At 47.6% G+C, this 25726-nt stretch overlaps 2 protein-coding genes across 8 annotated transcripts in view; one reads left to right on the forward strand and one right to left on the reverse strand.

Annotated features, from left to right (window-relative positions):
- Nucleotides 1-1793: 1793 nt before the first annotated feature.
- RCN1 (reticulocalbin 1) lies at nt 1794-12465 on the forward strand. Its single transcript, XM_084774347.1, has 6 exons — nt 1794-2177; nt 6418-6611; nt 7513-7691; nt 9333-9393; nt 10214-10413; nt 11327-12465. The coding sequence occupies exons 1-6, from the start codon at nt 1942-1944 to the stop codon at nt 11432-11434; spliced, it is 978 nt and encodes a 325-aa protein (XP_084630473.1). The 5' UTR covers nt 1794-1941; the 3' UTR covers nt 11435-12465.
- Nucleotides 12466-17704: 5239 nt separating this feature from the next.
- LOC311593196 (uncharacterized protein) overlaps nt 17705-25726 on the reverse strand; it is a 178886-nt gene continuing 170864 nt past the window's right edge. For all 7 annotated transcript variants that reach the window (XM_084774354.1, XM_084774348.1, XM_084774351.1 and 4 more), the window contains one exon: nt 17705-18729. In XM_084774354.1, the coding sequence (XP_084630480.1) occupies nt 18351-18729 (379 nt within the window). In that variant the 3' untranslated portion in view covers nt 17705-18350. The remainder of the gene's footprint in view (nt 18730-25726) is intronic.

Genomic DNA, 25726 nt, shown 5'->3' on the forward strand with positions numbered 1-25726 from the left:
GAGGAGTTTATTAGTCAGGGTTCTTTCAGGGAATAGAAACAATAAAATAAATAAGTATTGTAAAGGAGGACTTATTACATTGGCTTACAGGATAGGAGTGGCTAGTCCATCAGTGGCCGGCTCTGTGCTGAACGGGCTGAGGACTTGCTAGCTGCTTAGCCCTAAGCTAGTGCTGAAGGGGCCAGAGGTTGTCTGGGGAGTCACTGGTCTCCAGTCCACCTTGGAAGCCAGGAGTCTGACAGCTGCGGCGGCCCTCACCAGCATGAAGTGAAGCTGGCAAGAGCACTTTCCCTTTGGCTCTCTTTGCACCTGGGAGCTGCCCCCCAGACCCCCCTCTCGCTGACAACCTCGCTGTACAGGGTCACAGAGCATTACTTCCAACTCCAGGGTCCTCTGCCAGCAAACACAGAGCCACGCTCTCACAGAGCCACATTCCCCAGCCTGGCTTACTTTACTTATCGTTATCCTCAGTTTTGTTCTTCACTCCAGGAAGCCTTCCTTTTTTATTTTATTTTATTTTATTAATTTATTCATATTACATCTCAGTTGTTAGCCCATCCCATGTATCCTCCCATTCCTCCCTTCCTCCCACTTCCCCCCTACTTCCCTCCCCTCCCCTAAGTCTGTGTCTGAGGGGGACCTCCTCCCCCTGAATATGCTCATACGGTATCAACTCTCCAGGAAGCCTTCCTTGACTGACCTACTCTGTTACATATACTCTGTAGAACAGCGGCTGTCTTGTTCTCCATTATACCCTCGATTACACCCACCATCTTAATCTGTTAACTGAAAATGGTCTTTATAGAAACGTACTTGTATCTAGGCTGTACGTCCTGACTTCCTTGCTGCAAGGGCAAGAAGCACAGCCCAGTAACCCTTCCTGGAGAACGTTAAGAAGGTGAAGAGATGCTAGTGTTGGGGTTGGGGTTGGGGGAGGCTTCTCTCCTCGGTGACAGTTTCCTGGGGGGTTATTTAGGAGATGCAGTGAATCTTTTTCACTTTAATGGAATCCCAATGCCAACAACTCTACATACATTTTTGTGAAAAGAATAATAGTCTCAGACTGACACCCTCAGTATGACAGGCCCTACCTAGCCTTGCACGGCTACTTACGTTTAAGCTCAACTACTGAGTTTGGAACCGCTCCACGTCAAGAGTTCAACAGCCACTACATATAGGACAGCCCATGCAGAGGACATTTCCATCCTTGCAGAAAGTTATATAATATAGACCATCTCTTGGTATCATGATATCACATTTAATATGCTGATAGAATTTGGGTCACATAGTGCCTTTCTGTCTCTTACCCCATAGAAGCTAGAAAAGACTTTCTCACGTGTCCCCTGCCACAGCTCTTCAGCGCTGTCTCCTGGATGGTGCGATTGCCTCCTCCTTAACCTAGGGGACCACGCCCATCCTGGCCTCCTTTCAGACTCTTTCTTGTACAGGAACCTACATTGCAAATTGTATTCACTGGAGTTGAAGTGGGCTTAAGTGCTCTTCTCCCAGCAAGCCTGGGGCTGAGGTTCAGGCTCTCAGCTGGAACCTTAGGTAGAGAGCTGTTCTCTAAGCTGGAAGAAGAGCTATCATCCCGAACATCTGTTGCTTCTTTTTTTTTTTTTTTTTTTTTACAAAGAACTTCTTTCGGGCTTGCCCTGCGCCATCCTGTACACAGCCCCCTTCATCAGGGCCCGCCCCTCGCAACGAGATCGCGGGGAGGGGCCGAAGCGAAACCCGAGCCCGACGCCCACCACCCCGGCTGACTACGTGGCTCTGGCTCTGCGGACCCGGCCTCCCCCGGCAGCGCCGTGGCCAATGGGCGCGTGAGTGGGACGGCACGAGCCTCCCCGCGCTAGCCGGTCGCGCCCCTTGCTGGGGAGGGTATAGCGGTTGCGACGCTCCGAGCCCCTACTGCCCCGCCGCCTCCCTCTGCTCCTGACTATGGCGCTTGGTGGCCGCCTGGGACTCACCGTGGGGCTGCTGCTGGCGCTGGCACTGGCGCTGCGAGCCAAGCCCACGGTGCGCAAGGAGCGCGTGGTGCGGCCCGACTCGGAGCTGGGTGAGCGGCCGCCCGAGGACAACCAGAGCTTCCAGTATGACCACGAGGCCTTCTTAGGCAAGGAGGACTCCAAGACCTTCGATCAGCTAACCCCGGAGGAGAGCAAGGAAAGACTGGGGTGAGGCCGCGGCCCGGGCCGCGCGGGAGACCACGCAGGGGTCCACGGCAACCTCAGAGGGAGCCACTCGGGACCTCGAGCGCAAACCGAAAGTGAAATTGTACCAGTTGGTCACAGCGCCGAGGCCAGAGCCAGGCTCAGCAGCACAAAGTTGCCAGCGGGCTCTCAGACCCCGCCGGTAAAGGTCGCTGCCACGCCCCGGCTGAGATAGCTTCCCACGGGGAGGCGAGAACGTGGCAGCCTGAGCCGGGAGCTAGAGGGCCCGCCCCCACCCCCACCCCCCACCAATTTGGTTTCATCAGATGAGACTGGAGAGAGTGAGCCAGAGTTTGTTGGCTCTGGCCTTTTAGTACCCGAGTTCTTTCCCACAGTGTTAGTCTAGAGAGACTCTTGAGACTTGCTAAAAAGCACCTCAAGATCAGACAGAAATGGCCTAAGAGATGAAGGAAGGGAGCAGGGGACAGAGAGGCTTGTGCCTGGCCTATCGCCGGGTCAGGACGGATGTTCTTGTCATCTGACCAATCATCCCAGAAATCTCTCATAATTGGGGCTTGTACAAGGAGGAGGAGATGCTGAGGTAGAAACTGAGTCCTTGATCTCTGCTTCCCCCATGATGAGTTTATGACTGAGGCACTCAGTTTTTTGGCAACTGATTGTTGGGTGCGGGGCGGGGGGTGGGGTGAGGTGCGGGGGGGGGGGCAGGGAGAGCTGTAGAGTGGCTATGGTGATGCATTGTGAGCTTAGCTTGGAATTAGGAAACAAACGTGGGCAACATTTCAGTACTCCCTCCCCTGGTCCCCAGGAGACACTTGGCCAGGTTGAGGGAGGCCTGGGGAGGAATACAACCTCTGCCTGTGGGCCACCCAAGCTTCCAGAAGCTGGCTGCCCCAGAGGTGGAGGATCTTCGAGTTCTTCCACAATGGAAAAGGGCACAGCCATCTCTGGGCCTGAGCGTTCAGTGGCCCAGGAGAAGTGATACCTATTGTGTAGGTGCAACATCTGCCTGTTGTGATTTAAAAAAAAAAAAAAAAAGACATTTGGACTTGAAAATCACCTCCAAACACTTATCTTTTATTTGGCAGGGAAGTACTTTCTCTTCTTGTTTGGGATCTAACAATAGGGGCCATTGATAAATCCACCCTATTGTACTGCTGTGAGGCCTGGAGCCAGCTTTATCCCGGGGCCCTGGCTCTGGCTACAGCCGCTATTCTGCACTGTCCTGGGAAGGAGGAGTGGGAACAGAGTTGAGAACTTGAAGCCTTAAGTTTGGGTCCTCTGGCTTCATCTGTTTCCTTTATCAGGGTAATTAGCTTAAGTGGCAGAGTGTTCTCGGAGTTCTAGGGGTTTAATACTTGTTTGAAGACCATGACTTTGTTCAGTTAATTCATGTAGCAAGCGTTATTACAGTGGCTACTGTGTTGGCAGAGGGTTCAGCATCTGGCGGGTACTAAGAGGAGCCTTGACGTTGGAGGTCTCATGGTGCCGGCCAACCCATGTGGAGGACAGGCGAGCACTTTCAGGATGGCTATGGTGGTGACACTATCCCTGTGTTTATCAGGAGCCCCCCTTGGGGGCTTCAGGTTGGAGAGAGGTGCCTGGGTCTCGCAGGTGGTTCCTCATCAGAGCTTACGAGATGGTCCAAAGGCTGCTGGGTGTATCATAACAAAAAGCTGTCCCAGGAGTGAAGGGCCTGCTTGTTTTTATCAGGGGTTTGAACTCTTCTGTGGGCCTGGAGGGGTGCTGGGCTCCTCAAGAGGCGGAGGCGAGGAAAATGGGAAGTATAGGAGGAGGGAAAGTAAAGGGCAGAGGGCAGGACCTCAGGGAGGTGGAGATGTTATCTGTGTATGCCTGGCCTGTGTGCTGCACAGGACGTCCTAATCTCCAAAGCTTGTTGGGGAGGCCGGCCTGGCTGTAGAGTGCAGAGTGTAACCGTGGCAGATACGGAGTCCTGGGTTGCAAAGTGAAGCCAGAGGCTGAATGCGGTCTCAGCGGCCTCATACAATCTTAGAAAAATGCAAATGACTTTCCAGCATCTGAAGTTGGGAGTGATTTCACCTGCCCACCCCAGTTTCTGGTTTCTCTCTGCTCCTTGATAGCAACTGGTGGGGCAGGGGGGCGGGGTGGAGCCACATGACTCTATTTGCCCTGGGCCCTTCCTGGAGGCGTTACTCATTTCTCTTACTTGCTGAGAGTTGTCTTTGTTTGTTTGTTTGTTTTTTCTTCCACACTTGACCTACATTGTTGTCCTGAGTGAGGAAAGTTACCCTCTTCTTCTTTGTTCCCCACACACTTCTTGTCTCTTGGATGTTTCTGCCAACAGTGGGGAAACTGAGCCTCAGAGGCTCCCTTGCTTGAGGTTACACAGATAGTGGGGACCAGAGCCAGGATGAAGAACTGGATGTTCTGACTAAGGTACTCCTTGTCTCTCTGTCTTCCATTTCCTTTCTTGCTATCTTGATCTTTTGACCTTTCAAGAGAGGTCAAATCACCACTGTAATTCCAATAAGCAGTTTTCTTTCCTTTTTGTTTTGTTTTGTTGGTTTTTTGAGACAGGGTTTCTCTGTGTATCCTTGGCAGCCCTAGACTCACTTTGTAGACCACGCTGCCTCGAACTCACAGCGATTCACCTCCCTCTGCCTCCCAAGTTCTGGGATTAAAGGCGTGTGCGCCACCACACCCAGCCCCAGTAAGCAGTTTTCAAGCCCTTGTGGTGTGTTGGACCAGAGCTACGCCCTTGCTGGTTGTTGTAAATTAAATGCTATTCTTTCTTCAAAAGAGGGTTATGTGGCTTCAGGTCATTGCGCCTTTGCTGGCCTGAGGTTCTGCTTCTCAGTGGTGTTGGGTAATCAATGGACAGTGCTGCCAGTGCATCCTCAGGACTGGAGCAACCCCTGCCTGCACGGTGTGAATGAGTCCTGCTGAGTCCAGCTGAGTCTTCCACAGGAAAGCCTGAAGATGCCTGAGATTTAGTCTTCCTGTCCCAGATTTGTCACAATTGTGCTTGAAGGGACACTTTAAAGTTGTTCATAATGTCCATAACTTGCAGAGAAGGGAAATGTTGACTTTGTTACCCTCCCCCCCCCCCATTTTTTACCTTTTCCACTAAAAGTTATGAGTTACAGATCAAACTGTATTTATAAGGAACTAAGGAATTCACTCCCCATCTTTAATTAATCAGTATTAGCTGTCAATCAGTGACAATAAAATTTATCACTTTTGATAAAGTTCTAGCTCCAAGGAAAGACACTGAGTCATCGCTGGCCTGAGAAACTTCTCTTAAACATTGGCAATAGTGCCAGGAGTCGTGGCACACAACTTTAATCCCGGCACTTGAGATGCAGAAGCAGACAGATCTCTCCGAGTTTGAGGCTAACCCTGTCTACAAATGGAGCTCCAGGACAGCCAGGGCTACACACAGAGAAACCCTATCTTGAAACAAAGAAAAAAAAAACCCATTGGCAATCACTTGTGGGTGTTTCAAAGTTCCCCACAGAGGTGGTGATAGGTGGTGAGTTTCCAGCCTGAGTTCACCCTGAACTAGTGTTTAGGATGCCTCAGCAGAGCCTAGTTTGAAATCCCTGGAACCTAGGCCATGGTAGAGTTGGAAACCCCAGAGGGCACAGTGCTCTGTACCCTGTTAGCACCCTTTCAGCTGCAGGAAAGCCAGGTTTCTGGAAGATGTTGCTTTGTCTGACAAGATTGATCCCCTGTGCCTTGTTTCAAATCCCTGAGTAAAAGCTGGAAGGATTTAAAAACAAACAGCTCCCTTATCTTTTGATGAACATACAACTTCCTGTTGTTGCATTGTATCCAAAGCTAAATAGAGTAAGTGCTCAACTCAGTTAGACCTGATGTATCTTCCAAGCTGGTTCTCGTCAGTTGGCCATGGCAGTCTCCAAAGTCCTGAGCTGAGAAGAATTCTGAATCCATATCTGGGTTTCAGGATGTAGAGGCATGATCCATTAGTGATGTCTGCCATTGATGGCAGCTTGATCCATTAGTGATGTTTGCCACTGGCCCTGGTTTCTAGGAGGAGCAGGCATGATAATCTTTGGAAAGGAATAACCTCAAGACTCTTCCAAAGAACCATCAGATCACTGACTGGCTGAATGTATCTTAGAATTTTATAACATTTAAGACTGCAAATTGCTTGACATTTTGCTGGACCAAGACCATATAAGTCTTGATTATGGCCTTGAGGTATTTATTTCATTTTATTATCTTTTTTTTTTTTCTACAGGAGAATCGTTGATCGAATTGACAATGATGGAGATGGCTTTGTTAGTACTGAGGAGCTGAAAGTTTGGATAAAACGAGTACAGAAAAGATACATCTATGATAATGTCGCTAAAGTATGGAAGGATTATGATAGGGACAAAGATGAAAAGATCTCCTGGGAAGAATACAAGCAGGCCACCTATGGCTACTACCTAGGTAAGAGGTGCCACAGTGGTGATTGCACAGTGGAGAATAAGGTCACAGGAGACTCCGTCATCATGGCTACCCCCCCCCCCCTTTCAGCCGATGTCACAACCTTCAAAGTAAAACCTGTTGTGTAACATCCTCCTCTGCCTACTAAGAATGTACCAAGGTGCTTCCTTTGACTGACACAGGGGAAGATGTCTTAGGTCGTGGCCCTGCTTGAACTTAGCTCTCAGAGGTGCACGCAGAGAAGAGAAAGAAAATGTGCTTGTGACAGTTTCTAATCGCTGCTCAAGTCGGGTAGTAAGGATGAAGTCTGACGGAAACATCATCAGGAAGGGCTTCGGTGGGATGCAGGGGGTGAGAGACTGAGGGGAAGGTGGCAGAGTTGGAGGGGCAGAGGCATGGAAATGCATGCACGGGGAGTAGGATTTGGGTTAATCAGTTAGAGGGAGGAGGGAGGAGCATGATGCAGACCCTCCAGGTGCCTGGTAGACAGCAGGGAGACAGGGCTGGGGGGAAAGAAAGATAATCCAAGCCAGATTCTGAGAGCTTGAAAGCCAGCAGAGGCATGTTTAGATACTCTGGAACACACAGGGAATCTTTGTATGTCCTAGATCAAAGGTATTATGGTGAGTGCATGAATGTATAAATAGAGGTCTGAAATTGTGTGGCCTACAGCCCAAGCTGTTCAATGTTTGCTTGCTAAAAAAAAGCCCCTACTGGGCACTAAGGCTGTGGTCATGGGATGACTTGGAGGGAAAGAGGGTGCAAGGGGCAGTTTGAATAGAAACGTTTTTAAAGAAGCCAATGAGTGAATCAAGTTCTTTTGTATGTGAAGAGTAAGTGATCTGATGAAACAAAGGGTCCCCCCCCTTAACAAAGGCTGGCCGTTGCTGTGTGCCCCCTGCAGGAAACCCCACTGAATTCCAAGATAGTTCCGACCATCACACCTTTAAAAAGATGCTGCCGCGTGATGAGAGAAGGTTTAAGGCAGCAGACCTTGACAGCGACCTGACAGCTACCCGGGAGGAGTTCACTGCCTTTCTGCACCCGGAGGAGTTTGAACATATGAAGGAGATTGTAGTTTTGGTGAGAACAGTAAACATCCAGACTGGGGAAACACTAGGGAGATAACTGTACCCACACACTGTCCCTTTTTCCAAAAAGACACTCTTTCAAACTGCTGGGAGTTGGGAATGACGGAAATTGAATAATTCAAATCTCTGTCTGGGAAGTAGTCAGGACAAGCTGACTGTAACAGTAACCCCGGAGCGAAACCGTTTAACACAAAGCAAGCTTGTCCCTTATTTGAAGGATGGTCCCAGGCAGATCCTTTGGGCAGCTCCCCTCTAAACACTAGCAGGTACCCAGGCTACCTCTGCCTTCTGCTCTGCCATCTTAGCTTCAGGGTCGTCTTGGTAACAGCCAGGTGGTAGACAAAGAATAAAGACAGACTGAAGAAATGTGATACCCTGTCTTTACTATTCAGGCCAGAAAAGGGATCTCTGTACCTGTCCATTCTGGCCCCTGTTAGTTATGCAGCAGCTAAGAGACACCTTTTGACATACTTGCAGAAAGAACTGATGGGGCAGGGAGCAGCTGGGTGGACTCTTGCTGCTGTAGTTTCTCTTCCTTTTCCTCCGTCCTTCTTCCTTCCTTCCTTCCTTCCTTTCTTTCATTTGTTTTCTTCTTAGAAGGAATAGAAAACCTCATGGAAACAAAGTGAAATTGCAGCTGGAAACTGCTATTCCAGCCATAGTCTATAGAGAGCACATGGCTCAGATACCAGGCTTATAAAGCGTCAATGCTTATAAGGCCTCTCAGTGTCACTGCTCTCCATAGGGTCGCTTTGGGCCCCGTGTGTCTTCATTTTGCATGACATTTAAATAAATGCCATCACCTAATTCCTGGACAGAGTCAGTTCAAACAGCTGAGAAGCTTTTGATGAAAGGCGTTGTTGTTGTTGTTGTTGTTGTCGTCTTTTCATAAACAGCTGAGTATCCAAGATATCTAGTCGATGACAGTGTCCGCTTTTGCCTCATATTTTGTCTCAAGGACTGGGCAGTGGTCCAAGAATCATTTCTCTTAATCACTCAGCATCCATTTAGTGATAACTAATTTTCTAGAGGACAGTGGGGGCGGTGCCACAGCAGAATCGGTTGCCTGCAACCAGGATTGGTGCTCTGGTCCCAGAGGTTTTTTTGACTCAGGACGGGCTTGAGTTGCTAGGCCAGTGGACAGTCAGTTCACTCAGTTACTGATGCTGGGGGAAAAAATAATTGGAAGTCAAATGTAGCTAATTAGAGTAGAAGATCTTCACGAGTCAGCTAAACCTTTAATGCTTAATTCTCTATAGCTTTATGTGTCCCTGACACCAGGTGAGTGTCCCCGTTCTCTTAGCTGTGGAATCTGTTGTTATGGTGGCTTCTCATGCTGGGCTCTACGGCTCCTGGGGGTGACATCTGGTGGTGGGTATTGGTTGGTTTGTCAGGGCTTCTTGAGGGCATCAGAGCACACAGAGTTCACAGGCCTTTCCTTTGAAGAGAAGGTTCTGCCCTTGAAATTGTGGAGAGAGGAAACAACCATCACCTGTTTTTTAATGTAAGAGCACTGTCCAGAGAGCTAAGAAAATGAGTCCCCAAGTGTTAGGAAAGCCGAAGAGGGCAGTGGGAGCCTCAGTCTGGTTTAACGCACATGGCTGTCTTGTGTTATTTCCCCGTTGCTTCCTAGGAAACCCTGGAGGACATCGACAAGAATGGAGATGGTTTCGTGGACCAGGACGAGTACATCGGTGAGTGCAGGCTGCGGTGGCTCAGCTGTCCACACTGGGCAGCATTCGTCTCCACCCACTCACACCTATGATCTGATGGCCTCACTGCTAAGAGGTCACAACAGAGAGGACCTTCCAGAGAGTTCTAGGTAGCCTGGTCTCTAATAGTGAGTTCCAGCCCAGCTACATAGTGCCACCCTGTCTCAAAACAAACCAAACAAAATGCAGTGGATGAATGTTCCCTTTCTCCTTTTCCCAGGCATTTGATAAAAATTGAGAGAATGACCTGCCCTCTGTTGTTAGAGGCTGAGGAAGCCCTTTGGAAACATGGCAGGCGGAGTAACACGCACAGAGGGGATGGTGGGGCTGGCCACAAGCCTCGGGCCGTCCCTATGCAGCCTCCAGTTCAGACCAGCTGTGGGTGGCAGCTTCGCCTCCTTCTCATGTGTAGAATGGGGGGACCACTTGAGACAGGGTGACATAATGGAAATGAAAAGAGTGTGCATAGTAGGGCACTTCCTGCCGAATCTGGGCTGTGGAAAGTGCCCAACGTTTTCATCTTTATGATCCCAGTGAGATCCCAGTGAGGCTCTCCCATAAGTAGCCCTTTGGTCTTAAAAAGTATGCTGTACTGATGATTTTTTTCCATTTTGCAAGCTTTGGGCTCAGACACTGAACTTAAGAGAACCCAAGTCTCATCTGGTGGCTTCTAACCAGGCTCTCCTGTGGCCATGCCTCAGCTCTGCTCTTCGTGGGCTGTCACCCTTCCAACAAGGAAGGAGTAAAAAGTGTATTAGGGTTTCCCCTCCCTTCCGTAACTGAGGGCAGTTTTTCTCTCTAGCGGACATGTTTTCCCATGAGGACAATGGCCCTGAGCCAGACTGGGTTTTGTCGGAACGGGAGCAGTTCACTGATTTCCGGGATCTGAACAAGGACGGGAAGCTGGACAAGGATGAGATTCGCCACTGGATCCTCCCTCAGGACTATGACCACGCGCAGGCCGAGGCCCGGCATCTGGTTTACGAGTCAGACAAAAACAAGGTAACTTCCATGTTCAGAGCCATTGGTTGACAGGAAGCAGTTTGTCTCTTACTCGCCAGTGGAGACCTGTATGCTACACCAGTACCATGATGGCTGCAGTGAGCAAGGCTTTGTCTTTTCCCGTATAATCAGTCATGAGCCATAGACTAAAATGACTGAGCCACACCCTGTAGGACTAAAACATTAACATCTTTGATATAGTGGGGCATGAGAAATTAACTCAGTATGACTTGAGGCATGTTTATTCCTTCATCTAGTCATCAGATAGTTATCAAAGATGCCTAACATAGGGGCTCCCATGTCAGGTGGTGGTCAAACACCCCAGGGGAGTTCCTGGGGTTCGTTTGTTTGCTTCGGGGCCCTATCACCAGTATTTCCATATCCGCCGATAGGTATCCAAATAAATAGGGACTGAGGGTATTTGTGGCTCAGTAGTAAAGCACTTGGCTATCATGGGTCAGTCCCTAGTACTATAGTAATAATAATTTTTTTAGAATCCAAATGAGCAAATAAATAAGATTAAGACAACATTCCTGCCTCATCTGGCTTTGTTAATTGCTCCAAACACCAAACTTTGTGGAACCTACAGGTTACACAGTGAGGACATGAAAGGGAAGTGGGGTCCCTCTGGCCTGTTTTGAAAACACCATCATTGCTTGTAGAGTGTATCTCCTGATTTCCCAGGACCTACCCGCGGTACTGCAGCACAGCTCTTACAGACAGTGAGAGTTCCTTCCGGTTTGGAGTTTTGCATTGCAGTCATGGGGGATGAGAGTGGACCGCTTCTGGCTTCTGGCCTGTTAGACATGGTGTTTGAAACCCTGCAGATCAGTGAAATAAAGTGTGGGCGGGGACGCTGACCAGTGAGAACTTCCGGCACCACCCCTCTGCCAGCTCTTTTGTTTTCCCTCAGGATGAGCTGCTAACCAAGGAGGAGATTCTAGAAAACTGGAACATGTTTGTGGGAAGCCAAGCCACCAATTACGGAGAAGACCTCACCAAAAATCATGATGAACTTTGAAAGACACTCATTCTGATGTGGCGGCTGTCACAGGCTTTCTTCAGGTGTTCTGGGTGGTTGCTGTGGTTGTCGAGTGTATAGCAGTTGTGTCCCTAAGCAGTGAAATTATACCTCAGATTGGGGTAAAAGTTATTTTTCACTTCATAGTTACTGGAAAATAGCCATTGCTATTTGTACCAGTAGGATTTCCCTGGAAGCACAGTAAACTCTTGGCAAACTGCAGTTCCCCAAGGGGATGCGTCGCTGCAGTGTGGTTTCTTAGTCTTCTCCCCCCACCCCCTTCAGTTTAACGGAAGGGGAAAGAACTCAAGAAAGGGTTTTGTAAATCCCAGGGGGTGGGACAGTGGGACACACCTGTACACAATTGACTGCTATGCATTTGAACTGTTAGATTTTGGGTTTTTTAGTTGCCACTGGTGGTGAAGAAAATGCGGAAGGAGTGAATGCTGTATTGTCCTAGGTTGGCTAACCTTGAAGCAAGCATGGTATTTCAAATTCTTTATATTTTGAGCTGTTACTGTAAATGGTATATAAACTTTTGTGTGTTTTTCTGTATGGACCTGCTAATGTGCACACAAAACCCACATCTTTTTCTGTTGTTGTTGTTGTTAATACTGAGAAGCAATCAAAAAAGATAATGTGAACAAGAAAAATATTTTAGGGATAGGAAAAAGATGAATGCCAGCTATTTGAAAAACTGTATGACCATGTTTAATACTTTAAATATACTTGAGAAAAAAAATGTTTTACACGTTAGTGAAGTGGGTCTGTTTTTTGAAACAGTGAATAGAAATTCAGTCTTTTTCTTGGTGTGAGGCTGGGGCCAGCTAGGGATCCAGATGTGGTAGAGTTTGTTGTTTGTTGTTGGGTCCTGAGCCTTTGAGCCTGCTGCCAGCACAGGTCATGCCAAGGAAACAGGGCAAGGTGATGATCCAAAGCCATTGACCGAACTAGCTGGAGTAACAAGTACAGATGAAATTCTACCTTGTAAGCAGAAGGCGAATGGAATAAAGGATACCCTCGAGGATTTTCCCACGTGTCCTGTGGTGTTTGACGACATAGAAAGTATGGTTTTATTGTTCCTCTGGAATTACCCAGTCAAAGGATTCCATGGGGCAGAGTGGAGTGGACGCAGTTATTAGCAAGTTCAGAACATACCCACAGTTGCTGATTTGTCACTGTATCCTTCATCTCCTTCTGGGCCCTTAGGGAACCTGATGCCATTTTCACAATAGGATCTTCCCAAGACAGGTTTTAACTGGAAAATCCAGACCTCTTGCCAGGGCCTCTGGGTCCTGCCCAACAGCATCCGTCCCTGCCTCCCTTCTGAGCACCGCCTCTTTAGTCCTCTTTTTTTCTCCATCTTTTTCCATCCTTTACCCCATACTCCACCCTCACTGACTTTGTTGTCCTCAAACGCATCAAGTGTTGATAAGATTCTCTTCCTGGGTGAGATAGGAACAATGTCTTGATGAGAAGCCAGAGCACAGTTCTACCAGAGTTCACCCGGCGAAGTAGAGAGCTCCCTGGGCTTCCGTGGAGAGCATAGGTGACAAGGTCCTGACAAGAACATGGCTGATCCTAGGGCAGTATATGGCAGAATCTTTGCCCAGCATGGACTGGTACAGCTTCCTCACAGCCACAGAGATCCCAAGGCCACACTCACTGTACTGACTGGTTTTGTGTGTCAACTTGGCACAAGCTGGAGTCATCAGACAGGAAGGAGCCTGGGTTCAGGAAATGCCTCCGTGAGATCCAGCTGTAAGGCATTTTCCATAAGGCATGGGAGATGGTCAGTAAGGGAAGGCCCAGCCCACTGTGGATGATGCCATCCCCGTGCTGGTGGTCCTGGGTTCTGTAAGAATACAGGCTGAGGCCGGATGTGGTGGCCCACGTCGTTAACCCCAGCACTCGGGAGGCAGAGGCTGGTGGATCACTGTGAGTTCGAGGCCAGCCTGGTCTACAGAGTGAGTCCAGGATAGTCAGGGTGACACAGAGAAACCCTGTCTCGAAAAAACAAAACAAAACAGGCTGAGCAAGTATGACAGCAATCCACTAAGCAGCACTGGTCATGGCCTCTGCATCGGCTCCCACCTCTAGGCCCCTGCTGTTTAAGTTCTTGATTTCTTTCAACAGTGAACAGCAATAATGGAAATGGGAGCCAAATAAACCCGTTTCTCCCCATCTTGCTTTTTGGTCATGGTGTTTTGTTTCAGCAATAAAATAAAGTAAAATAAAAAAATAACTAAGACAGCCACACTTCCAGTTGGGGCAGAACTGCATACAAATGACTGGGGAAACCAGGAGGATGCTCAGGTGAGGGCCCACCAGTCCTCCTCATCCCTCCCGTCCAGTCCTCACAGACTCTCCCAAGTAGCCACGGGGGATCTCAGTGGACAGTGGACTGTCTCATCTGCTTCTGAGGACCTGGGATGGTAGAGTCTGCATACCAGGCATCGTCAGGGTCCAAATTCAAACCTAGGTCCAAGAGCCTCAGCGACCTAGTATTGTACTGAGCTAAGTCTCTAATTCTCATGTAGTTTTCTGTCTTTGCTCCTCGTTGGTTTACGATTGTGTGGCTGGAAGTGACTAACTCCTCTAAGCCAGAATTAGGCTGTTTATCCTGTTGTCTCCCTTCCTTCCTTTTCCTGGTCCTTCTTGCTCTGGTTCGCTCCCTCTCACTTTATTTCCTCCCTTCCCTTCTGTCTTAGGGCTTCTGTTGCTGTGATAAGACACCATAACCAAAAGCAATTTGGAGAGGAAAGGATTTATTTCATTTTTCACTTCCAGGTTGCAGGTCACCGAGGTAAGTCAGGGTAGGAACTCACAGTAGGAGCATGGAGGTGGGGGTTAATGCAGAGCCCTGGAGTTCTGTTTACAGGGTCTGCTCCCATGGCTTGCTCAGGCGGCTTTCTTGTAGGACCCATGACCATAGCCCAGGGATGCTGCTTACTGTGAGCTGCCAAACATAAGTCCAAAAAAAAAAATGCACTACCACTCAATCTGCGGTGGCATTCTCAATTGGCATTCCCTTTCTTCCCAACTCTAGCTTGTTGACAAGTTGACCTAGAATTATCCAACACACCTTCCCTTTCTTTCTCCTCCTCCATCTCTCCCTTACATCTTTCCTTCTTCCCACTGCCCCTTTCTCTCTTTTTCCTCCCTCCTCTCCTCCTGCCCTTCTTCCCTTCCTCTCTTTCTTTAAAACCATGTCTTACTATGCTTCTTAAGCTGACCCTGAGTTCAATTTGTGATCTGCCTACCTCAGTCTCCCCAAGTGCTGTGTGTCACTGTGACCAATAATTGATGCCTTTTTTTTTCTTTGTAAAGGATAGGAAACCCCAACTTTTAACAAAATGACCAAGTAACATTGTGCAGCCCTATATACAGTCCTAACAATTTTGCAAGGTACTCATTATTTTTCCCTGAAAAAGGAATCCCGGATGATTAGCTGGGTTGCGAATAGTAGGACAGTAGGTGCATTTGGAGCATTAAGTTTTTCCTTTCAAGCCAGTGCACACAAGAAGACTAATACTCAGAGACTTGAGTGTCTGAGGCTGAATTTAACACTATTTAAAGAAAGAAAACCTTAGCCAGGGGACATAGCTGTTAACATGGTGATTTGTAAAGCCCTGGATTTCTAATAAGGTCTGACTGTTTCAAGGAAAACATATTTTGTTTCTAGGTAACATTTCAAGTCTTATTATGAACAAACACTGCAAAATTGATTTGTAATGGGCAATACTGTCATGTCACAAGGCATTATTTAATGCTTAATGTGACTGAAAGCATTAATTGCTAGGAGCCATATTCTGTCCAAGCCGAACATGAACACACATTTTGTACCTCGTCTCTTACTGTAGGTTTTCAAATGAACTCGAGTGTAACAAAAGGCACTTAGAAAAGCTGCACTGTCTTGAGAGTTTTCTTCACCTGCTCAGATTATTACAGTTGGTCCCCTTGTTAGCGAGCGCAGGACTCACACCTGTTCAGAAGGGCCCGGTAACAAGAGCTACAAGCTGCTCACTTAACCACATCTTGTGAAGTAGTTTATGAGCAGCCAGCGATTTCTTTTTAAGACTCGGGGCTTACTTAGTCACCTTTATAATAACATCCTAGCTTCCTCCAAGAACATGCAACCGAGACTTGGCTCTCTCTGCAGTCTTGAAGTGATTTTATAGAACAAGAATTGCCCACTCAAGTCCAGTGAGTGGTGTGACACAAGACCTTTGGCTCGTGCCGCAAAGAGTGTGTTGGCACACTTCAGCTCGTGGAGTTTACCTAATCTTGAGGCTGTCTCCAAAGAAACTATCCTGACTCAATTGCGGGGGGTGGGGGGGTGGGGGGGTCCAGGAGACAATCTAGGTCAAATGCATCCCATTATCCCTTGCTCCTTATTTACTGTTGTTGTTTTCTCACATAAAATAGAAATGATGTCTGGTTCACTGCAGAAGCACGTAAGAGAGATGTACCAGTTGTGTGGTTTTCTGCCTTAGTGTGTGTCATGGACACGTAGGTTTAGTTCTCAGGTACCAGGGAACTGCTGCCAAAACCTTGGCCAGGGACTGTGGTCAGCACAGCACTGTTTATCACAGCATGGCACTATTGTCCCCATTCCACAAATGAGAGAATTACAAAGGGAAGTAGTGACTCCGAGTTACACAGCTCACTGCAAAAGGTAAACTGTGTGAGTGCCCAGGTTGAGACACTTTTGCCCACATCTCCCCAAATCCTGAGCCACTTTTTCTGCCCACTCTGGGCTTTAGATAGACCCACTCCACTCTTGCTCTGGCAGTGCCTTTCCACAAGATGGAGGAGTCCATGGGCCAAAAGGGATTTTGCTGACTCAGAATCGGGGATGCCACATGCCAAGTCTCCATGGGACTCAGCATTCATGCCAAATGACCTCCGAACACTTCTCCAGTGTTATCTTCCAAAATGTGGGCAGAATGGCAGGCATGACAACTCTAGTTGCCACAATTAGCCAATGGGGTCTATAGGAAAGATTAAGCTTTGTCTCAGGTGGAAGCAGTCTTGGCGGGCTTTACCCTTGAGGCACACCATGAATACCTTGTGAGAGACTGTTTGGAGCCTTCCTGGGCTTGGAATTCAGGAAGCCTACCTAGGAACCCCACCGTGGCTATTGTTTTCCTAATTGACCCTCGAAGGGAGAAGGGACCGCCCTTTGCATATGACTGGGAAGAGGTAGGAGGAGAGAGGAAGAAAGCGCGGAGAGAGAGGAAAGGACCGGACCAGCTCGTGGGACTGAGACACCTAAGGACCCGTCCTGCCGAACGGATTCCAGGAGGTTTTAATCTTCTGTCCCTTTAACCTTTTTTTCCTTCTTGTATATGCTAGTTGGGTTGTATAATAAAGTTTAATTGTTAATAAACTGAGCCAACAGGGTCTCCTCCCAATTTCCTGGTTTGCATGCATGTGTCCCCCACAAATTCATACACCAAAACTGAGGGCCTGATATGATAGCATTAACAGGCGGGCTCGTTAGGGGATGGTTAGGTCAAAGGATCATATATATATATTAAAAGGGAACCAACCAGCCCCCTTGACCATCAATGCTTTCATGATGTGGAGACACACAAGACACCATTGTGGAAGCAGAAGGCTGTTTCCAGTATCTTGATCTTGGGCGTCTCAGCCTCCAGAGCCATGAGAATTCTTTATAAATGGTCCAGATTGATGTATTTTGTGATAAAAGTAGTAACAAAGATACACAGCCTACATGGTGCCCACTGATAGGAAGAAATGTGGAGTGACACATTTTCACTTTTGTTCCCACTCTAGGGTCTGTAAGTGTCAGGGGAGGGTCTGTCACATCACTAGGACAATCAGGGCCGGTTGGGTTACCTAAGACATGCTGTTTTCCTGCCTAACAGGCAGACTCAGGCTACAGAGCCAGGTCTTGCTCTCATTAACTCTGACTTAAGACCCTCTCAGTGAAAGACATCACAGTCTCCACATTGTTTAAAACCTGGTGGCACAGCATGGTGCAACGTAGAAAGTCAGGACCACTGTGATGAGGTGGAGAGTTGGTGTGACAGGAAGTTGGTTCCAGGGCTGGGGAGATGGCTCAGCACTCACCACAGGCAGCCCTTAGCATCACACCTCAGCAAGGTCTTCACATATCTTAGCATCAAAGATTAATTTTATTTAGTTACTTGTCAGCTTCCACCCATGACATTGGTAATGAATACAAGCTAAAGATACGGCAGAGACATATCAAAGCTGTGTCTTTTTGTTGTTTGAAATATATGAAATATATGAAAAGGAAAGGTGATATTTTCCCTAGTACCATACTTCACATTGACAAAAACAAATGAGGTATGTTTACTGAAAGAAACTAAAGGCATGTAATGACTCATATTAGATTAATTAATCCAAACCATGGCAAACAGGCAACCTAGCTGGTAATAGATTGGCAAAGAAGAAAGGAATTCCATTGGATGTTGAGAAGCTAGCAGAACAGCTGGCCTGCAGGCAGTAAGTGGCCTGTCTGTGGACATGGCCGTCTTCGTGGCCCTGGGTTTGCTCAGGGGCAGCACGGGCAGAAAGGACATAAGCTGGGGTTGAGAGTGTGAGTTTGGAGTATGGTAGTTCCACAGAGGTGAATGGCTTCTCTCTGTAAACCTCACTATGCACTTTTCCTGAAAAGGTTACAATGGTGCCCACCTCACTGCATAGTTGTGAGCTGCTCTGCGCGATAAATTGCGCAAAGTACTTACAAGGCTGACCCAAGGAGCTGTTCCACTATGACACTATATGACTCTGTTATAAACATATTTAAAGAATTGACAGCCATTTTAGGGGCAAGAAAACATGCTAAGGAATTAAGCAGAGAGCAACCTAGCCTTTGTTTTATGATGTGACGAGCTCCGTGTGTAGTGTCGCACAATCCACACTATGCTGGACTCATCAGCTTCTGAAGACCCCTCCTGAAGCCTTCTGGAAGGCTCTCTGGTTTACCAGTGGCTGGATTCACAAAGACATGGACTGAAGACCCCGTGGTACATGCCAGAGAGTCAAAGTGTGCTAATTTAGCGTGGCCTAAGAAGAAGCCATCAGTGAGGTCACGGTGATCCACTGAAGGCAGTTCTTTGCTGGGCTTAGGAGGAAACAGAGCCAGACGGTAACATACACTGGAGTGGCCCACTTTCTCCACAGCCAGGGCAGCCACTGGGATCTGAGGGAAGCTGATGGGGGTGTGGTACTTGCACTGATTGGTCACCATGAACCCCACCAGGGGTGACGTCAGCAAGCTGGTTTCCAGGCCACAGTACCTAGAAAGTGAAATCACAGTGCTTACTCTAGGTTACCACAACACTGACAACAGCTCCTAGCCCAAAGGCTATGTGTTCAGCGGCTTGGGACCGCTGTTCTATCACCTACCTGAACTCCTTTGGACAAGTTATTTAACTTCCCTGCATCTCAGTTTCTACACCATAAAGACCATAGTCTTTGTAGTCTGAATATGAGCATTAAAAGGCCAATGTTGAGAGCTGGAGAGATGGGTCAGGGATTAAGGGCACGTGCTGGCGTTCTTCCAGAGAGTCCACATTTGGTTTCCAGCTCCCATGTCAGGAGGCTTACAACTGCCTGTTACACCAGCTCCACGGTATTCAGTGCCCTCTTTTGACCTCCCTGGTCATTACATCCACGTGCACATATCCACAAACAAGTAAGTATATTCCGAGATAAAAGTAACATCTCTTTAAAAAAAAATGAGTGTTTATCGTTTAATATACCACAGCTCCTAGACATAATGAGTTGCTATTAAACATAGGCTACTTTAATTCTGCAACTTACTTAGTTTCGTTTCCATTGTGGGGATAACACCCTATAACAAAAAAGCAACTTAAGGTTTATTTTAGCTCATAATTCTAGGTTAAAGTCTATCACTGCAAGGGAGTCAAAGTGGCAGGAAATAGCTGGTCACATCCATAGTCAAGAGCAGAGAGGTGTAAAGGCATGCATGCTTAGCTCTATCCTTACACAGTTCTCCATCCCATGCCAAAGGAACAGTGCTACCCAAGTCTTCCTACATCAACTCTGCCACAGACCTGCCCATAGGCCAAAATGATCTAGACAATCCCTCATTGAGCCTGTGTTCCTAGAAGATTCTAGATTGTACCAATTTTCCATCAAAATTACCCATCGTACCCATTTTGCTTCTCACCAAGAGTTAGAAATTTCTGCACTAAATGAGAGAAAACTCATTATAAGAAGCCATAGTATCTGTTATCTCTGCCTCTAGACTTTGATCTCAAGAACAGGGGATGCATCTCATTTTTTGCTTGTTGACAAGAAATGGGGCTAAACTTGACATAAAACTTGAAGGACCAGATCCCAGCAGAGAGGACCTGTTGGCAAGTGTTAGCTGCTGAAAAATGAAGAGTCAGTTTTCTCCAAGTATGTAGCCCCTAAGAAGTCAACCATCCAAGACTGACACAGATTGGCCTATCTAAAAGGGGGACATCACAGGGCTGGGTAGGAAGGGGAGGGTGAGATAAATCTAGCAAGGGGTGAGGGAAGACGAGTGAATGTGCTCAAAACTCACTGGACAAAATTCTCAAAGAACAAAAAACAAAACAAAACAAAACAAAGGCCTTCAGAGTCAAACAGAGCAGGAAGGCAGACTTTGTGCTGAGCCCAGCACCTCCCTCCTTCTGCAGAAGGTCCATCGCTATTGTGAGTTCAGCGCTTCCCTACTGCCCTTCCTTGTAAAGACTGACTGGGAGGCATCTCTGTAAGGGACAAGGATAGGTTATATAAAGAGTCCACTCTAAAATTGTCCACTGGAGTGTGGCTCACTGGAGGTGGAGTGACAAAAACCAACTCTTACGTTTCAGAGAGGGCCACCTGAGGGGCTTGTTCTCAGTCACCTTGCTGCTTACCAATGTCACCCAGGGAAACACTGGGTACTTTTTAACCTTGCCACATGGGAAAGTATCCAATGAGAAAGACCTTTACAGAACAGTTGTACTGTACCATGCAGGGGGACCTCATTTGTTACCTAAGAACATAGTGTATTTCCAAACTGTTTTCAGTGATATCTAAGGTTTACAGTGTTTCCTTTTCCTTGTGTGAATGTTTCCAACTGAATGCGATTTACCTTTGAAAGAAGAAGACAATGTTTTAAAATGACTGAATGCTAAAAAAAAAAAAAAAAAAAAAGCACTCAAAGATCTCAATGAGGTCTCCTGTGTTTTCTCTGGCTTTCCTCCTCTGGCTCCTCTGCCTCTTCCTCAGGAATGGCATAGTCTGTTCAAGTGACTGCTACAAAAGCAGTATAGACTGCGGGGTTTCTAACTGCAGCTCACTTCATACAGTTCTGACATCCAGGGCATCTGGGATCAAGATCAACAGCCTGGGGTCAAGGGAGCATCCAATGAGTGCGTCACAGTGTTGATGTACAGGCATGACTGAAGGCGCTCTCCCAGGTCTAGGGCATAGGCTATTAACTCTGTTCATGAGGCTCTGTCCTCATCACCTAATCAGCTCTCCCATGGGGCCCATCTCTAGAGTCCCTCATACTGAAGATTAGGTTTCAATGCGGGAATCCAGGATGGCACTAACATCTGTGGCACTGCAGAGGGAAAAGCCAAGAAGGACCTTGCTTTGTGCTCTGTCTCCAAGATCCACTGAGAACCAGGTGCCCACTTCATTTCCAGAGCCTCTCCATGGTTTTTCTATGCCTGGCAACATTTCTCTCTCTCTCTGTTAGAGAGCAGCCAGCAGAGAAAGTGTATCTTTCCCCTCCAGGATAGAAATATTTCATGAGCTCCTCGTTTGCGCCACTGGGATGCTCTTAAATAATTGAACCCAGCACATTTAAGCACAGCGGCCACTCAGCACCTGGGATGTGGCAAGGCTGTGTTCCCTGCATTGTTTTCCCTTCAGTTTTCCAAACAACCCTGTAAGGCAGCATTTGCCTCTCCCACTTTACAGGGAGGGAAATAAAGCAGGGGGATTTGCACTTAGTAGTGCTAGGCTTGGCCCCAAACTCTGGGCTTTCTTGATGTGCGTTTACATCCTCCCTCCTTGCCCTCATCCTGAAATTTTAGATGGTGAAACTAACAAAAAAAAAATCTGCATCTCAGGTCAGTGGATGAACTACATTAAAACATATGTTTAATTATTTGAGAAATTCATGTAATATATTTTGACAATCACTTAATCTTCCTAACTCCCCTCATATCCACTTCCCTTAGCTCTAAAACTTGGTGTGTGTGTGTGTGTGTGTGTGTGTGTGTGTGTGTGTGTGTGTGTGTGTGTGTGCATGTGCGCGTGCGCGTGCGCGCAGCTTCAGTGTGGTCAATCTACCAGGGAGCCATAACCCTTACACTGCAATTGTTTTTGTGACTTCAGAGCAATGTCATCACCCTGAAGCACACACCATGCTGAAAACTTCACAAACCAGTCTGACTGGATTGGTGGTAGCCATAGGCTACCAGCGAGAAGAAGCTTGTCTACTGTCATTTTTCTTTTTCTCAAAGTTCATATATGTAAGAAAGTCCAGTAGTTGTTAAGTCCTCACAAATAAAACCTAGCAGTTTTCTATGGGCTGTTACCCTTCCCTTGGCAAGATGTTAGCTTGTTCCCTTTTGGTTGCAGAGGAAAATCGTGTTTCCCTTTCTATTCTCACTTTCCTCCCCATGCATTCATTATATTTCATCTTCAACAAGCCTTAATTGTGTACCTGTTACATCCCCAACATGTCCTGGAAGAGGAGAAGGAAAAAACAAATGAGCTGGGAGCGAGGGCCCATTTGTGTGCAGTGTAAGTCTCAAGCAGAATCAATGATCAGACTCAATCCCGATGCAATGTAATAAACTCAATACCAGGCTAAGTACAGGAGTTCTGCCAAGTCAGAGCAGGGCGAGCCTACGTCATCTTGGGAAACATTGGTAGTTTTCAGAGAAGTGACAGCTCAAAATGAGATGTTAAAAAGATGCAGGAGTCACCCAAGTGACCAGAAGAAGGAAAAAACCTTCTGTGGAAAATGCCAGAGAGAGATGGGCTATTTGTGGAGACAGCAGAAGTTCCATCAGCTGGAACATAGGCTGCAGAGGAGATAGCCTACTACCAGGTATGTGAATGAGCTTGGCCTTTATCCCTTTATATGAGAGAGAGAGAGAGAGAGAGAGAGAGAGAGAGAGAGAGAGAGAACGGGGCGGGGGGGGGGGAGACACAGGCAGGGGAGAGGCAAGATGGGGTGGTTTTGTGAAATAATGAATGGTTTCCAATGGGACAGTGGAAGACATGGAAGGCAGTAATGCCTGCAGAAGAGAGCAATGAGGCAACTCTATCCTCCTGAAAAGATGCTGATGGTTTGGGCCAGAGTGGCCACAGAGGAGATGGAAAACAAGCTGATGAGCTCAAGAGGTTTTCTCTTTTAGCCAAAGTCTAGTGACAGAATGAGGAAGACGGTGCCTAAAATAGCACTTCCCAGGCTTCAGGAAGGAACTGATAACTCCACATGTGGCAGGAAGGAATGGTGGAAAGTGAGTCAGGGGCCAAGGAGGCTGAGTTGAGAGACTGGAAGGTTCTGAGAGGTGATATGAATCATTGCCTAATGTCCCCTGCCTCCCTCAGCTCCTACCTCCAGCCAAACCTGTTTTTTTGAGCTCCAGGTCTACATATCCAAATGCTTCCTGGGAAAAACACCAAGCTCTGGGCTTAATGGAATCCGGTTCGGGCAGGTAACCCAGAGGGTCGGGCTGGCTGTGAGTAATACAGTGTGGTATGTCTGTGAGGAACTGGAAAGCAAGCGCCGGTCCGACTCCAAACAAATTCAGACTTTTGGAAGGTGGACTTACCGACAGACTCAAGTGAGACCTGAAGGTTTTGTCCTTCAAGGCCCCAGTCTACAATCTTTGGGTGAAGTGATCATGAAACATGGGAGGAGAGAGTCTTGGTGACCCATAGACTCAGCCCTCCATAAACTCATTGGCAGGCGATGACTTCCTAGGGCGTAACACGAAATCGGAAGCATATGACACGCAGGTGCTGAATGCTAGTCCTTCATGAACTCCTACGCCTGACTCAGTACACTGTAGACTATGGACTGCTTGAGTTGAAAGAGCCTTTGGGGATGGATCCTCTAGCACTGGGGCTCTCAACCCTGATACAAATCAGAATCTCCTGCAGACCCCCTGAAAGGCACAGATCCCCTACATCCTTGAGCAAGGGTCCTGGAAGCCCACAGGCTGCAGGAGATTATGCAAATCAGTGTCTCCTCCAGAGCTATGCGCTCACACTTGGATAAGGAGACAACCCAGATGAGGTGGCAAATGGCCCAAACACTCAGCTAGAAAGGCTCTATGCTTTTCAAAGGAGCTGTTCACTTCACCCAGTGACTAAGCCCCTGCTCTGGCTTGAGGAACCAAGTTGTCTCCCAGGCATTCATTGCTCAGGGATAGCTGAGGACTGCCCACCAACCTGCCCGGACTTGCACCTGGCCTAGCAACTGGGTTCATTCTCACTCACTCCCCTTTCCTCCAAATTTTCATCTCCTTCAGTGAACTCATAACTGGGTTCTGCCTGAGCCCTCAAGAAAAAGTTCTGCCTAAATGGCTTCTGTCTAAGGACACAGTCTGGACGAACACGCGCCTGTCAGAGAATGGGAGGCCCTTGGGCAGATGGCACTGCGAACTCTTTCAGAGGGGTGCAGCTATTTATGTCACTTGCTGTAATTTATAGAGAACAGACCTACGGTCTGTCACCTGGAGTACCAGGGCAGGAAGATGACAGGAAACCCATTCCACACCCTGCCCCATCTAAACACAGGTTTGGCAGTGGGAACCCACACTGGGTTGAGTCCCCAGGGCGCATCCGACAGGATCTGCGGGACACTCAGCCTCGGGACCACTTGGGATGGACTGTTTGTGGCTCTGCACGAATACTTTTCTATCAAGCATGTGTGTATCTTGTCGGCCCAGAAGATTAGGGTCTACAAAGCCCAGGAAGACTAATAGTCTCTATGTTAGCCATGTTCAGTAATTTGTCATAGTGAGCCTAGGGTGACTTCTCTGTGTACACCCTGAACTCAAGGACATCCACCTGCCTCTTCTTCCCAAGTGCTGGGACTAAAGTTGTGTATCACCCTACCAGTGAAAAGCCCCCTCCTTATAATTGGTTGTTTGTTTTTTGTGGTCCTGGGAACTCAACCCAGGGCCTTGTACAAACTCAAAGACAGAAGACAGTAGGAGCAGTTATGGAGGCAGATTTTAAACTAATGCAATTTGCATAGTAAGTATAGTAGAACTTAATTAACTTTTACTGCCCTGTTACAATAGGAATTTACTCAGGAGGTCCAGCTTGGGTCCTTGCTGGCAAAGACTCAAGCATAGCCAATTAGTGATACTAAGATATTAAAAGTTGATAGCCTAAGCTTGACTGCTTAAGTTTTACCAATTTAACCATATCCTGGTGTTTGGTGCTGGTGAAAACAAACAAACACCAGGGTTTCTTCTCTGGTGGTCCTACAATAATCAAAGAATGGTGAACACTTCATTAGAAACCAAGAGTGTGCACTGCAAGAAAGCAAAATATACAGTTGTATGAGATGCTGCAATAAAGGGCCCAGGCTTGACATAAAGCAAGTAGAGGGTAGAGCTTTTAAGGTACCAAAAAGAGGTAGGTGAAGCTGAACCATGAGATGGGATGGGAGAATGGAATGGGTGAGCTGGGAGAGGGAGGCTGGGCCCTACCACGTATACATTGGACTTTACTCTAACGAAGTAGGACTGTTCTGTGGGAGGAAGGAAGCAGCATGGTCATGTTTGGACCACAGGATGTGCAGCTCTTGGAATGAGCTGGCGTAGGCAGGGTTAATGCAGAGATGGGGTAGGAAGTCACAGATTTGGTAGATGGAAACATTAGAGACCAAAGTGTGGCTTCCATGGAGAGTCAAGGAAAGAGAAAAAGAAAGAGAGCTGGGATTTCTTCTTGGCTAGCCATTTTCCTTTGACGAAGGCCACAGCTGACAACAGTTATGTATGTCACAGGAAGGATGCATGTCCCCACCTGGTCTTCATTATAAAGGAAGGTGACCTGATAGACCTGCACCAGTAACCCATCCTTCTTCTTGGCTGTGCCTAGGCTCTTATCCCACTGTCTGGTGTGGCCATGTCCTTCTAGAACATCATTCCACAGCTAGGGTAAATGACTATACAGATAAGTAAACTTATCTGAAATACATGGAAACTGTTTTGCTTCCAAAAGGGATGGGAGGCAGTGAAGATGAAAATGGACCGGAATGCTTTTTGACAGCCT

Source organism: Acomys minous (assembly GCF_964271855.1).
Source record: "Acomys minous genome assembly, chromosome: 3".
In the NCBI taxonomy this organism is placed as follows: Eukaryota; Metazoa; Chordata; class Mammalia; order Rodentia; family Muridae; genus Acomys; species Acomys minous.